The 16,196-nt window shown below is 43.1% G+C and overlaps 1 protein-coding gene across 4 annotated transcripts in view; it reads left to right on the top strand.

The window, feature by feature from the left end:
- Positions 1-16,196, top strand: part of LOC110537624 (roundabout homolog 4) — a 28,416-nt gene that overhangs the window by 6,244 nt on the left and 5,976 nt on the right. For 2 of the 4 annotated variants that reach the window (XM_021623808.3, XM_036937606.2), the window contains exons 3-14: positions 6,252-6,409; positions 7,121-7,241; positions 7,761-7,899; positions 8,149-8,276; positions 10,003-10,118; positions 10,353-10,584; positions 10,845-10,966; positions 11,458-11,629; positions 13,483-13,683; positions 14,087-14,129; positions 15,125-15,240; positions 15,796-16,131. In XM_021623808.3, coding sequence (XP_021479483.3) covers positions 6,252-6,409; positions 7,121-7,241; positions 7,761-7,899; positions 8,149-8,276; positions 10,003-10,118; positions 10,353-10,584; positions 10,845-10,966; positions 11,458-11,629; positions 13,483-13,683; positions 14,087-14,129; positions 15,125-15,240; positions 15,796-16,131 — 1,884 coding nt within the window. The remainder of the gene's footprint in view (positions 1-6,251; positions 6,410-7,120; positions 7,242-7,760; positions 7,900-8,148; positions 8,277-10,002; positions 10,119-10,352; positions 10,585-10,844; positions 10,967-11,457; positions 11,630-13,482; positions 13,684-14,086; positions 14,130-15,124; positions 15,241-15,795; positions 16,132-16,196) is intronic. The other 2 variants (XM_090192530.1, XM_090192531.1) reach the window with 1 other exon arrangement.

The raw sequence follows: 16,196 nt of genomic DNA, 5'->3' as shown, positions 1-16,196 counted from the left end.
AAAGCTGAAATATCTTGAGTCAATAAGTATTCAACCCCTTTGTTATGGCAAGCCTAAATACGTTCAGATGTAAACAATTTGCTTAACAAGTCACATAATAAGTTGCATGGACTCACTCTGTGTGCAATAATAGTGTTTAACATGATTTTTGAACGACTACCTCATCTCTGTAACCCACACATACATCTGTAAGGTCCCTCAGTCGAGCAGTACATTTCAAACACAGATTCAACCGCAAAGACCAGGGAAGTTTTCCAATACCTCGCAAAGAGGTATTTTTAAAATTAAAAGCAGACATTGAATATCCCTTAGCTTAGAGCATGGTGAAGTTATTAATTACACTTTGGATGGTGTATCTATACACCCAGTCACTACAAAGATACAGGCATCCTTCCTAACTCAGTTTCCAGATAGAAAGGAGAGCACTCAAGGATTTCACCATGAGCCAACGGGGACTTTAAGACAGTTACAGAGTTGAATGTCTGTGATAGGAGAAAACTGAGAATGGATCAACTACATTGTAGTTACTCCAGAAATGCTACCCTAAACGATAGTGAAAAGAAGCCTGTACAAAATACAAATATTCCAAACATGCATTCTGTTTGCAATAAGGCACTAGTAAAACTGCAAAAGACATGGCAAATAAATTTATGTTATGTTATGGGAATGCTTGTCATCAGCAAGGACTAGGGAGTTTTTTAGGATAAAAATAAACCAAATAGAGCTAAGCACAGGCAAAATCCTAGAGTAAAACCTGGTTGTCTGCTTTCCAACAGACACTGGGAGACAAATTCACCTTTCAGCAGGACAATAACCTAAAACACAAGGCCAAATATACACTGGAGTTGCTTACCAAGGCAACATTGGATGTTCCTGAGTGGCCTGGTTAAATTGTTTTTACTTAAATTGGCTTGAAAATCTATGGCAAGACTTGAAAATGGCGGTCCAGCAATGATCAGTAGCCAATTTGACAGAGCTTGAAGAATATTTAAAAGAACAATGTGCAAATATTGTACAATCCAGGGGCCTCATTTATCAATCATGTGTAGGCACATCTGTGCATAAACCATGCGTTCCACGCAAAGTGTGAGATTTGTCAATATGCATGTTTGCTTGAGAGTGTTAGTAACTTTACGCACAACTATGACCATGCATAATGCTCAATGCCAAGTGGTATAAGAGAACTTCTTGTCAAGCGTAGAATGGGGAAAATATATGTTGAACATTTAAAAAAAATTGAGAGTAATAATAGTTGTATTTCCATTGTGAATTCATGAAACATATCTTGACAGTCATATAACTTGAGTACATTAGTGCATTTGTCACAATAATAATTTTGATAAAATACAGTAATTTGTTAAATTAGAGGCACGTGTGAAAGTGAAACCATTGTTGAAATACTATAAAAGACTGAGATAATGGTAAATCGCACTAGGCTGATCTCACTCTATTTGAAGATTTGGCACGCTGCATTTCGTAGAAAGCGCGTTTATAGAGACAGGTGCGATTGTTTTTGGCAGAAAGTACAGATTGGTTTTGGGAAATTATCTGATGAACCAATTTGCGAGGATTTAAGACCTACTTTAAAAAGATAAACGCATGCCATTCCAGTGCAAATCCAAGTGCTAACCACCCTCGGGTTTTTGGCAACATGCACTTTTCAGCGGGAGCTTGCCAATCGGCATCTCACAACCAGTAGCGGACTTAGGTATAGGCAACATGGGCAGCCACCCAGGGCGGCATCTTGCCGGGGGCGGCACGGGGCGGCATCTTGCCGGGGGCGGCACGGGGCGACCTCACCCCAAAATTTGTAATAGTGACATTTGACGCAATCAGTTTTCCATCGCTCATTTGCACGTCACGTCAATGATATCATGTCACCTTGTGGGACTGTGGGTCAATTAACCTTGTCAGAGTGGGAGCCCTGATTCTAGTTTGTGAGCTAGACAGGCAACTGCCTGGGAAGGTCTCCCACTCAGAAGTACGAGATGGGGAGGGGGGCGGGAGTAGGTTGACCTCAGGTCTCCCCACTGGAAGCCCGAGGTAAAGGGAGCAGGGGACTCTATCAAATAGCGCACCTCTAACTTTGTACAGTACTAATGCAATTAATAAAATCAGTCACACTCCGAAATGCTACCAAATAAACCACAATTCATTCATAATACTGTGAATATATAGTTTTACAGACATAGTGTTGCATTGTGTTCTGGTTTGTGTGAAATCGTTAAGAATAATATAAAACCAGTCCAAATGTATCCAAATTTGTGGACTGTTCTCAGAATTTGTCTTGCTCTTCCAGTCACCTTAGCTCAAGCAGAGAGGCCCTTTTCAAAGCTAAAGTTCATCAAATCCTACCTGAGGTCCACCATGTCACAGGAGTGCAATTTAGTGTTATGTGTGTTTGTTAGCTATAGGGTAATAGTGTAATAATTTGATCTTTTTTATTTGTATTTATATACTACAATGTGTTTTTATTTGTCTTTGTTACTTCTTTTTGATATTTTTGAGTCTTATTTTTGAATATATTTGTATATTTATTTTGTTTTAAATGTTACGATTATTTATTCGTTGTTCCAAATGTCAGAATAAAAATGAGTTAGTGCAGAATGGTGCTTTGTTGTTTGTTGGCGGGGGGGAGGGGCGTTCGCCCAGGGAGCCATACCAGCTAGAACCGCCACTGCTCACAACCCTCGATGTTTTGGATACAATCACCAGCAAAACGAACTGTAACATGCAATTTTCATACACCATCACACAACAGGTTGAAGTCGAGAGTTGTTTTATTTTTTTTGCCAACAATGGGTTCCTAAACAGGAACGGAGCAATAGAACGCACCCACATGACCATAAAAGCGCCATCCTAAAACGATTTCAGCTATGTCAACAGAAAAGGTTTCCACTCTTAATGTGCAGGCGATAGGTTATGTGGGTGAGCAAAATACGCTGCTGAATGTGGTGGCCAGGTGATACGCACAACTCGTTCATTCTGCAGAACAGCAATGTTGGCCTCTACGCCTACAGGAAGGAGCTGTTGAGGATGGATGGCTTATTGATGAGTGTTGCCTGCTCGTTTGAAGTATATTTGCCATTGCTAATGTAACTAATTGGCTCAATGGTCCTCTCTTTTTGCTATGTTTGAATTTTTACTGGTCAAGCCATAACTGAGCGAGCCAAATATAATATTTTGGTTGTACTCAATCTCTGACACTAGCACCTGTATTTCATTCTTGGAAAATAATTTTTTTTAATGATTTTTTTCTTTGCGGGGTTGTATGTCATGGTACGCCACTTTATTTTCCCCACATGCTTTAAAGGGATGATCTTGACCATATATGGTTAATTAGGGACATTTCGAAATGCAAATAGCCAAGGTCGTGCACTGAGGCGGAGAACAATTGGTATTTATCAATGGTGATCTCCTACCGGTGTGCACTCATAGGATTGTTTGATAACTCAAACATTTTCTATGCGTATTAACATTCTAAATTCCTTTCGTAAGTTGTATTTTAGAATAGTTCCTCCCAATATTGTCAAATGAGGCCCCAGGTATGCAAAGCTCTTAGATTTACCCAGAAAGACTGATCATTATCACTGCCAAAGGTGATTCTGACATCTCAGGGGTGTGAATACTTGAATAAATGAGCTATTTCTGTATTTTGTTTTTAATAAATTGGCAAAAAATGTGTCAAGGGGTATGAATACTTTCTGAAGGCACTGTAAATGCCAAGATACCATGCAAAAATAATTGCACACTACAATGAAGAGAGGTACCATCACACTGTTATGGATCATGTGAGTGAAGAGACTATGTATCAGTCTCCGCAGTGTGCGGTAACTAATAAACCACTCAAGATATTGATTAGCTGAATCAGGTGTGCTAATACTGAGATGGAACCAAAACCACACAAGGCTGCTTTCCAGGACCAAGAGTGTGGAACCCTATGCCAGATGGATGTGAAACTGTGGTCTTAGAATACATTCTATTGTCTTGGTTGTATGGCTCTTTGTGGCTCCTACATCCTGTCCCATTCACTTCCTCTCTACCTCCATGCTGATCTTTAACATTATATCAAGCTGATATATGATCTTTGAGGTCAACGGGATGCCCCCAGTATCCACAGACCCACAGAATCCTGCTCCAGAGGAAGAGAGAGCGAGATTGTCTTTGTGATTACAGAGAATAAGTAAGGGGGTCCAATGTCAATGAATACCCCCTCTCCAGGACAAACACTGTTAAATGACCCCTGACCCCCAGCCTCTGTTTGCACCCAAAACAGGGTCACCCAGAGACCACTGGATTCCTGAGCTGGATGGTATAATTAGTGGCTGATTGACTTGTTGGGGGAACTTCCCTGGAGCAGTACATTTGGTGGTGGAGCCATCGGGACAATAGACAGTGGTACATCGTTTAGATTCAGTTGGCAGATCAACAGTACTTTAGAGAACAGTAGCAGAAGGATTGTGGTATATTTAGAAATGAACCTTTATTTATCTGGGTTAGTTTCATTAAGATAATCGTGCAATCATGACCTTTGTCAGTATAGTTGTATTGGTTAGGACAAGTAGCCTAAACAGCAATAAACCATGCATCACTGTTAATTCAAGAGTTGGACTAAGTTAATTTCCGGCTAATTATTAAGTTGAAGAATACACGTATCTACATTTTAAAGAATTCCAGCTTAAGATCATTCCTTAATATTTTGCTGAACAAATGATTGGAGATATTCTACTAGTAGTTTATGGCACTAGACCATTGTGTGTCCAAAAATGTTTTGTCTCATGATTCCATTTGGTGTTGCAATGTAATGGTATCAGTGAAGATTTAAACAGGCATCCTAAACATGTTGTAATTTATACATTCAAGGTGAAAGGCCATTGTTTCTGTCCTTTTGGATATAGTGGGAGGAAGCTCATTAGACCTTCAACCTAAATGGTTCACAGTTACTCTTAATGATTGAGTAAACATGACTTGTTCCTGTCAAGAGGTCAGGCTTGTCTGTCATGTACTTGTGGTTATGTCACTGTAGACAGGTCAAGTTTGCTCTATGAATTGTTTAGGACCTCTGAGGAACGTACAGTACCAGTCAAAAGTTTGGACACACCTACTCATTCAAGGATTTTTCTTTATTTTTACTATTTCCTACGTTGTAGAATAATAGTGAAGACATCAAAACTATGAAATAACACATATGCAATCATGTAGTAACCAAAAAAGTGTGAAACAAATCAAAATATATTTTATATTTGAGATTCTTCAAAGTAGCCAGGCTTTGCCTTGGACAGCTTTGCACACTCTTGGCATTCTCTCAACCAGCTTCATGAGGTAGTCACCTGGAATGCATTTCAATTAACAGGTCTGCCTTGTTAAAAGTTTATTTGTTGAATTTCTTTCCTCTTAATGCGTTTGAGTCAATCAGTTGTGTTGTGACAAGGTAGAGGTGGTATATAGAAGATAGCCCTATTTGGTAAAAGACCAAGTCCATATTATGGCAAGAACAGCTCAAATAAGCAAAAAGAAACAACAGTCCATAATTACTTTGAGACATGAAGGTCAGTCAATCCGGAAAATTTCAATAACTTTTAAAGAGTCTTCAAGTGCAGTCACAAAAACCATCAAGCGCTATGATGAAACTGGCATCAAGCGCTATGAGGACCGCCACAGTGAAGGAAGACCCAGAGTTAACCGCTGCAGAGGATACGTTCATTAACACGAGCAATGGGCATTAGACAGGTGGAAATATGTCCTTTGGTCTGGTGTCTTTGTGAGATTCAGAGTAGGTGAACGTACACTTTATTTGGTTACTACATGATTCCATATGTTATTTCATAGTTTTGATGTCTTCACTATTATTTTACAATGTAGAAAATAGTCAAAATAAAGAAAAATCCTTGAATGAGTAGGTGTGTCCAAACTTTTGACTGGTACTGTATGTGGTTGTTGATGGGGCGACACTGGACAAAGGCACTATGTATTCCGTGTAAAGAATATCTGAATATTTGGAGCTGTGTGATGTATGGTAATGGTTTTGTTTTAAAAAATCATTAGATGAGGTTATTGTAAGCCTTGCTTGTTTTTGGTGGTCAAAACTCTCATTTGTGGGAAGACAATTCAAGCACGCAGTGATGTGTGTTGTGCTCGGCACGTTTCCCAACTTTGACGTTTTCATACAATGCACTGTTATGGCATTGTGCACCAGCTTGTCTCAGACTCACTGGTTATGAATGGACCTCCTCTGTCGTGTCTTCTTCCAGCTCTCCGTGAAGACTTCCGGGTGCAGCCCGGTGATATGGAGGTGGCTGTTGAGGAGGTGGTGGTGATGAACTGCAGCCCGCCAGTGGGACACCCCGAACCCAACGTCACCTGGAGGAAAGACGGGGTCCTCATCAACAACACTGACCCGCATTACACTGTGAGACCTCCTTAAACATAGCTACATGCTTTTTAGGGGGTTTGTATGGTTTGGAAATTGGAAATGAACACTGGGACAGTTGTCAGTCTGCATTTCATTGCAGAAAATGTATTTTCAAAACATGTAGCTTTTTCCATATTTGAATGAATTTATCTAATTTTAGTTAATTCCCAGAGGTGGCCGGAACTGAAATTTACTGTTTTGTTTGATTACTTATTTCTCCAATCCCGATGTGGTATCATCCTTTTACCAATAGAGGGCATTGATGTACAAAAGTTTGATTAAAACCACAGGCTGCTTCATTCATTTTCCTTCTTCATTAATAAAAGAGGACCTATCATCTTGGACCAAAAATGATGATAATTTATCCTCTGCAATGGCATATTCACTGGCCTTCTGGCTAGAGGGTCAGCCCTGAGATTTGACTGTTGAGAGTTCAATCCCTGGCTGAGTCATACCAAAGACAAAAAATGGGACCCAATGCGTCTCTGTTTGGCTCTCAGCATTAAGGAGACAGATTGGGGGTAAGGCTCTGTGATAGACTATCGCCCCGTCCAGGGGGTGTACTTGTACATCAAGATGTTCACTCTACAGAAACAGGAGAGACGTTTCGGCTCACACAAACCAAGGCTTGTACAAGGCTATTTATCCTCTGCAAGAAACTTTTTTTTATTTTTTACTATATGTGATTGCTACCCGTGTGACCTATAGGCGCTGAATGGGAAGTTGATCATTGCCCCAGCCCAGAAGAATGACTCTGGCGTGTACATCTGTGTGGCTTCCAACACAGTGGGAGTAAGAGTGAGCAGGGCTGCCCGCCTTTCTGTCCTAGGTAAGATAAACCCTGACCCCATATACAGTACATCAGTGTTTTAGCAATAACCTTTTCGCACTACTGAGCCAAGCTGTACTGCGCTGGCCTGATTATGCATCCACCATTGCCTATGCCGTTCTGTACCATCACTCATTCATAAATCTTTATGTACATATTCTTCATCCCTTTACACTTGCGTGTATAATGTAGCTGTTGTGAAATTGTTAGGTTAGATTACTTGTTGGTTATTACTGCATTGTCGGAACTAGAAGCACAAGAATTTCGCTACACTCGCATTAACATCTGCTAACCATGTGTATGTGACAAATAAGATTTGATGTGTTGCTGGAAATGACAATGTGAAAAGAACTGAGTCAGCACAGTACAGTTTGGGTCTGCACAACATTGTGGAAAAGGTATGTCATGCCGCTAAGAATGTTTGCTATTGACAAAAGGGATAGCATGGAATTGAATGCATACAGGTATGATATGACTAACCATACTTTTCATATTTGTCTGTGCTTTCTCAATCCCCAGCTAAGCCAGTGTTGGTGCTGAAGCCTCAGGATGTGTCGGTGGGGACGGGGGAGTCTGCCCAGTTCTACTGCGAGGCTAAAGGAGACCCCATGCCTGCTGTGGAGTGGATCCGCGAGCAGGGCCCTCTGCCCAACGGCAGGTCTGATTCTTGCATTCAACTAAAAAAGCTTTGTCCATTAACTGTACATTGGACTAAAAACTGTCATTGACACGAGGTGTATATGTAACATTTAAACAATCTCTCAGCTACTCCACAGCACAGTCAGTACATATGTCAATAAAGGCAATACTTAGTATACTGTTCAATAATATGTCATTCTTTGATTTCTAATAATTGCATGCAGTTGATAGAGTGAATGTTGTACTGATTTCTGTGTCATGTCTGTAGGTATCTAGTGAATCCTGACCAGAGCCTCCAGATCCACTATGTGACGTCACTGGATTCTGGGAGGTACACCTGCACAGCTGTCAACGACGTGGGGGTGGTCACCGCCAGTGCACAGCTAGTGGTGGAGGGTAAGAGCGCTTAGGTTGGGCCCTCAACGCTACGTTTATGTGTTGTGAATTGGTTGAATATGTAATGTGCAGTGTTTATGTTGTGTACAGCAGTACTGTGTGTCTAAGCCAGTTTCGCCTCGGTGAAATCAAAGTTTATCCTATCGTTCCCTATTTCCTTACAGCTAAATGTAATGAACTCAGCAAGAAAAGAAACGGCCCCTTTTCAGGGCCCTGTCATTCAAAGATAATTTGTAAAAATCCAAATAACTTTGCAGATCTACATTGTAAAGGTTTTGAACACTGTTTCCCATGCTTGTTCAATGAACCATAAACAATTAATGAACATGCACCTGTGGAACGGTCGTTAAGACACTAACAGCTTACAGACGGTAGGCAATTAAGGTCACAGTTATGAAAACTTAGGACACTAAAGAGGCCTTTCTACTGCCCAGGGTCCCTGCTCATCTGTGTGAACGTGCCTTAGGCATGCTGCAAGGAGGCATGAGGACTTCAGATGTGGCCAGGGCAATACATTGCAATGTCCGTACTGTGAGACGCCTAAGACAGCACTACAGGGAGACAGGACGGACAGCTGATCGTCCTCGCAGTGGCAGACCACGTGTAACAACACCTGCTCAGGATGGGGTACATCCGAACATCACACCTGCGGGACAGGTACAGGATGGCAACAACAACTGCCTGAGTTACACCAGGAATGCACAATCCCTCCATCAGTGATCAGACGGTCCACAATAGGCTAAGAGAGGCTGGACTGAGGGCTTGTAGGCCTGTTGTAAGGCAGGTCCTCACCAAATATCACCAGCAACAACATCGCCTATGGGCACAAACCCACCGTCGCTGGACCAGACAGGACTGGCAAAAAGTGCTCTTCACTGATGACTTGCGGTTTTGTCTCACCAGGGGTGATGGTCGGATTCACGTGTATCGTCAAAGGAATGAGCATTACACCGAGGCCTGTACTCTGGAGCAAGATCGATTTGGAGGTGGAGGGTCCGTCATGGTCTGGGGCGATGTGTCACAGCATTGTCGGACTGAGCTCTTGGTCATTGCAATCAATCTCAAAGCTGTAAGTTACAGGGAAGACATCCACCTCCCTCATGTGGTACCCTTCCTGCAGGCTCATCCTGACATGACACTCCAGCATGACAATGCCACCAGCAATACTGCTCGTTCTGTGTGTGATTTCCTGCAAGACATGAATGTCAGTGTTCTGCCATGGCCAGCGAAGAGCCCAGATCTCAATCCCATTGAGCACGTCTGGGACCTGTTGGATCGGAAGGGCCATTCCCCCCAGAAATGTCCGGGAACATGCAGGTGCCTTGGTGGAAGGGTGGGGTAACATCTCACAGCAAGAACTAGCAAATCTGGTGCAGTCCATGAGGAGGAGATGTTCTACAGTAATTATTGCAGCTGGTGGCCACACAGTGAGAGGACATTTGACAGTGAGAGGACATTTCTTTTTTTGCTGAGTCTATATCTATTTCTCCTAAGGGAACACAGGAAACTGTAATGCACAACAAAGACCATATTAGGCACAATAGTTTTTTATGACGTCTGTGAATTGGCAGCGGAATTGAGTGTGGTTCTAAAGTAAACCGTTTTTAGGATCACTATGGAAATGTATATGGAGTTTAGTTTGTGTCAATTTCAGTGCCAGTAGGGAACTTCTATTTATGAACAGAAAATATTATTTTCTCTGAAGATTTTTCTCCCTACTTCACAGAAGCCTCAAGTACCAGACAGAGGGACCTTCACAGAGAGTTGTCGGCCCTGCGCGTGGCTCTGGAGAATGTGACGGTGCTGACTCCAAACTCCAACATGTCCCAAGTGCAGTGGAAGGTACGGAGATCAGACGTCACATGAAGGCACATGTATTATTATGAAAACTGTTAGGTATTAACCTTTTGCTGAACTAAGATTGAGGTGTGTCATTTTTCACGTTTGTTCAGAACATTATTTTCATGTCACAGAGAACATTCAAATAATGCGGATTTAAGGTTGTCTTTTTTGAGTTTCTACTCCAGAAAGGCATATCTTTTAACTGTGGCTTTCCTTTTGTTTTGTTCCTTTCAGCTCCAGTCTTTCCCAACCCAGCCACACTACCTGGATGGTTTCGAGGTCCTCTATCGCTCTCTCCTGCCCGCCAGTTCGGACTGGGCGGCTAAGAGGGTTGTACTACCAAACTTCCAAACACTGGTTGGCCCGCTCAAGAGGGGCTACAAGTATGAGTTCAAAGTGCGTCCCTACGGCAGCAGCCTGTACGGCCGGGAGAGCAACACCAGGCACCTAGGTGTACCTGAGACAGGTAAGGGTTCAAAACGGTTAGAGTTGGCTGTTATCAACTCAAAAGAAACATTTATGAAAATCTAGGTGTTTCTTTGGATACTGTAGCTCAGGAGTAGTCCAACTTTATTGCTATTTTGTATTATGAAGATTAAAAACGACATTTTGAATCAAGATGAGTTGTGTGTATGTGGTTTTTACATGTGTGTGTACATGGTTTTTACATTTACATGTATGTGGTTTTTACATTTTACATTTTAATGACACTCCATCCTCTCATAGTGCCTAGTGCCCCACCTCAGGCCATCTCCATAACGATGACCCCTGACCATAATGACACGGTCCATGTGACCTGGAAGCCTCCCCCCCATGAATCTCACAACGGCATCATCAAGGGATACCAGGTAAGAACAAAAAAGCCCTAAAGAGCCCTTTTACCTTCTTGTATCTGTGCTTGAGGAAGTTGCTCAAGCACACTGGCATTCTTGTATGCTCCCCAATGTGTTTTATTAAATGTTTGTGAGAATGTAAGAAATTCCAGTGTGAGTTTTTTTCTCTATGTTCAGTACCTGACATAATACATTCACATATTCTAATGAGACATTGTATTGACAGGGTGTCCTATGCAACCCTGGCCTGCAGGCTTTTGTTCAAGTGCGAAATACCTGATTCAACTAATCAGTCTTGATAGAAGTGGTTTAACTTTTGGAACAAGACCATGATAAGTTTAATCAAAGGTGTGCTGAACTGGTACAAAAGCCAGCTCTCCAGGACCAGAGTTGCCTATTACTCCTGTTGAAGAATCAATCACCTGAAAGCACACACACACACAAAGTGTAACGCTTCCCTGGTTCCCTCTTTGATCTCTGGGTGTGTGTCCGTGTGTCCTGTCCAGGTGTGGTGTGTGCAGTCGGAAGAGCAGCAGTACCTGAACTGGACAGTGGGCGGTGGGACCTACAGTCTGGAAATAAGCCCTCTGTACCCAGGGAAACAGTACTGGGTCCGGGTGGCAACGGTCAACGGAGCTGGCGTCGGGGTGCAGAGTGACCCCCATAGAGTGGTCATAGGTCAGTGACAACATGCAACGGTTATCTATGGTCAACCGAACGCAAAAGGTTATGAAACCAAGCCAAGAGGTTGAAGTAATTGTTCGTAGAGTCCGAGACAGGATTGTGTCGAGGCACAGATCTGGGGAAGGGTACCAAAAAATGCCTGCAGCATTGAAGGTCCCAAGAACACAGTGGCCATCATTCTTAAATGGAAGAAGTTTGGAACCAACAAGACTCTTTCTAGAGCTGGCCTCCAGGCTAAACTGAGCAATCGGGGGAGGAGGGCCTAGGTCAGGGAGGTGACCAAGAACCCAATGGTCACTCTGACAGAGTTCCTCTGTGAAGGTGGTTGTCCTTCTGGAAGGTTCTCCCATCTCTGCAGCACTCCACTAATCAGGCCTTTATGGTAGGATGGCCAGACGGAAGCCACTCCTCAGTAAAAGGCACATGACAGCTCACTTGGAGTTTGAAAAGGCACCTAAAGGACTCTCAGACCATGAGAAACAAGATTCTCTGGTCTGATGAAACCAATATTGAACTCTTTGCCCAGAATGCCAAGTGTCACGTCTGAAGGAATCCTGGCAACATCCCTACGGTGAAGCATGGTGGTGGCAGAATCATGCTGTGGGGATCTTGTTCAGCAGCAAGGACTGGGGGTCTAGTCAGGATCGAGTGAAAGATGAATGGAGCAAAGTACAGAGATCCTTGATGAAAACCTGCTCCAGAGCACTCAGGACGTCAGACTGGGGCAAAAGTTTACCTTCCAACAGAACAATGACCTTAAACACACAGCCAAGACAACTCTGGAGTGGCTTCGGGACAAGTCTCTGAATGTCTTTGAGTGGCCCCTCCAGAGCCCGTACTTGCACCCGATTTAACATCTCTGGAGAGATGTGTGCAGCGACGCTCCTCATCCAACCTGACAGAGATTGAAGGGATCTGAAGAGAAGAATGGGAGACACTCCCCAAATACAGTTGTGCCAAGCTTGTAGAGTCATACCCAAGAAGACTCAAGGCTGTAAAGGTGATTCAACAAACTACTGAGTAAAGGGTCTGAATACTTAAGTAAATGCAATATTTCAGTGTTTTTTATTTTTTTATTTTTTAGGGGAACATTTGGACACAGTACCTGTCAAAAGTTTGGACACACCTACTCATTCAAGGGTTTTTCTTTATTTGTATTATTTTCTACATTGTAGAATAATAGTGAAGACATCAAAACTATGAAATAACACATATGGAATCATGTAGTAGCCAAAAAACAATTATACAAATCAAAATATATTTTCTATTTTAGATTCTTCAAAGTAGCGACCCTTTGCCTTGATGACAGCTTTGCAAACTCTTGGCATTCTCTCAACCAGCTTCATGAGGTAGTCACCTGGAATGCATTTCAATTAACAGGTGTGCCTTGTTAAAAGTTAATGTGTGGAATTTCTTTCCTTCTTATTGCTTTTGAGACAATATTGCTTTTGAGCCAGTTGTGTTGTGACATGGTAAGGGTGGTATACAGAAGATATCCCTATTTGGTAAAAGACCAAGTACATATTATAGCATGAACAGCTCAAATAAGCAGAGATGACAGTCGATCATTAATTTAAGACATGCAGGTCAGTCAATCCGGAAAAGAACTTTGAACGTTTCTTCATGTTTGAAACGCATTCCAGGTGAAGCTGGTTAAGAGAATGCCAAGAGTGTGCAAAGCTGTCATCAAGGCAAAGGGTCGCTACTTTGAAGAATCTAAAATATTATATAAACCCCCACACAACAGAGCCTGAAACCGCTCTCTCTCTCTCTCTCTCTCTCTTTCTCTCTCTGTCATGTGTTCATTCTTGTCTTGTTTTTTACTTTCCCGTCTCTCCCTATTCCAGACTCCCAGAGGTCCGGGGCCCCCCAGTCGGACAGCCCCAGTAGGGACCTCTCTCAGGTCCTGGCCTTGCTGAGGGGCCCAGTGTTCATTGGGAGTGTTGGCGCCCTCCTCTGGTGCATCCTGGTGATAACAGCCGTCTGCCTGTACCGCCGCCACACCCGGCCTGGCGACCACCTGGGACGAGGCCACATCAAGGCTAAAGGTCTGTCTGGGCAGGAATTGGGGGATAGCTTATATGTTGTATCTTTAGTATTAGCTTGGCATAGGAAATTTGGAGCATGGATATGTCATGGTACGCTAGTCCACTGTGCCATTATGGGTACATAATTAGCTTTAGCAGCTAATCAGGTTTTTTATTTAGCTAAAACAAGAGGTTCTGGTTATTTGATGTGTAACTGAAGGTTTCACCCCTCACAGGGTTGTATTGTAGTGGGCATGCATTCCTTAGGTTGATCTGGACTCATCATTCATGGTCAAATGCTCATATGATAAATTATATCAAGGATGGAATTAACATTGTCATCTCCAGTGTTCCTGTATAAGGTGTGTTCCCTCATTGGGAAATCAACGAGACTATAAAGTTACTATGACTCTGGATTTTGCAGGTTTGTACAGGTTGGCCAGTGAGGACCTCATCATAAAACACAGGTAGGTGGAAGACAAACAGTGTGGCTCATTGACAATTTCACTACCTTTTGTTTCGTTAAACCCAAAGTGGACAAAACATTAGGAACACTTTTTCCCTGACAGACTGACCAGGTGAAAGCTATATATCCGTTATTGATGTCACTTGTTAAATCCACTTCAACCAGATGAATGGGAGGAGACAGGTCAAATAAGGATTTTTAAGCCTTGAAACAATTGAGACGGATTGTGTATGTGGGCCGTTCAGGGGGAGAATGGGAAAGACAAAATATTTAATATTTAAGGTAGTAGGTGCCAGGCGCACCGTTTTGTGTCAAGAACTGCAACACTGCTGGGTTTTTTACAGCCAACAGTTTCCTGTGTATCAAGAATGTTCCACCAGAGGACATCCAGACAACTTGACAACTGTGCATTGGAGTCAACATGGGCATCCCTGTAGAATACTTTTGACAGCTTGTAGAGCCCATGCCTCAACAAATTCAATTACATTTATTCATAAAGGCCTTCTTACATGAGCTGATGTCACAAATGCTGTACAGAAACCCAGCCTAAAACCCCAAAGAGCGAGCAATGCAGGTGTAGGAAAACTCCCTAGAAAGGCCGGAGCCTAGGAAGAAACCTAGAGAGGAACCAACCAGGCTATGAGGGGCGGCCAGTCCTCTTCTGGCTGTGGCGGTGGAGATTATAACAGAACATGGCCAAGATGTTCAAATGTTCATAACAGGGTCAGATGATAATAATAATCACAGTGGTTGTAGAGGCTGCAACAGGTCAGCACCTCAGGAGTAAATGTCAGTTGGCTTTTCATAGCCGATCAATTGAGGCTGTTCTGAGCAAAAGGAGGAAGGTAATTCCTAATGTTTTGTACACTTCGTGTATGCTCATGTGTAACATGATCTGATCCACTATATGTGCCTCCTAGTTTTGATATTTTAACCACACCCATTACATGGGATTGATTGATTGGCTGACTGATTGATTGATCTGTGTCTCTGCAGAATGGCGGCCCCAGACTCTCCGTGGATCTCGGGTGTGTGGAGACCGACCCTGAGTGACGAGAAGTACCAGGGACTGTGGGCTCAGAGCCAGGAGAACCCCGGCTTCAGAAGGACTAGTGAGTTCTGCTTTAAAGCTGGTCTAGAATCAGTTCTACCATGTTTTTGTCATGTTGTGTTGCTACCGTGCTGTGTTATTGTCTTAGGTCTCTCTTTATGTAGTGTTGTGGTGTCTCTCTCGTCGTGATGTGTGTTTTGTCTTATATTTAATTTTTAATCCCAGCCCCCGTCCCCTTGGAGGCCTTTTGGTAGGCCGTCATTGTAAATAAGACTTTGTTCTTAACTGACTTGCCTAGTTAAGTAAAGGTTAAAAAAATAAACAAAAACAAGTTCCTCCTACCGCATTTCTTACTGTGACCAGTATGCGCTGGATAACAAAGACTGGTTCTGGACCAGTTGATTATGCAACTAACTCTGCTATTCATCATGGAAGCTCAGAACCTCTGCTACGTAAGCAATACACTTGATCCATTCTGCCTCAGAATTTCTCCAATCTTAGATCGATAGATATAATTTATTTGACAACTTAAAAATACAATTCCAGCCACACACGTGGACGCACAACATTTAACATCATCATGGGGGACAAATAGTGGTCCTCTTCTTATTCCCAGCGTTGCCCATCACAGCCAAGAAGGACCCCAGCTCTCTGGACGTGGCTGTCCCCATTGTGCCCGACAGCTGCGGTGTCTACGGGACGTTCTACGTGGACCTGACGGGTAATGGCCTCAAGACCTTCAACAGCCCTGCCCGATGCCCCAAGCGGCCCCACTGCCACACCACCACCTCCTCGCAGCACTGCGCAGCGACGGTGTGCATCTCCCAGCCTGCCACAGTTGTCAAGACCACGCTTGTCCAGGGTGGCCAGGCATTGCCATGGAAACAGGCCTTGCCCTCGCAGCCCAAGATGGGCGTGCTCAAGGAGTCGTGGGAAAATAATTACAAGCAAGGTGATTGTCAATATGGTGTCTTCCTTGCATGGTTTTGATGTCCTTGCTATTGGTGAATGTCGATC

This window comes from Oncorhynchus mykiss, chromosome 12 (assembly GCF_057628025.1).
Source record: "Oncorhynchus mykiss isolate SJ-2025 chromosome 12, ASM5762802v1, whole genome shotgun sequence".
In the NCBI taxonomy this organism is placed as follows: Eukaryota; Metazoa; Chordata; class Actinopteri; order Salmoniformes; family Salmonidae; genus Oncorhynchus; species Oncorhynchus mykiss.
Note: the sequence above shows the minus strand (reverse complement) of the source record. Positions and strands in the feature narration are given on the sequence as shown.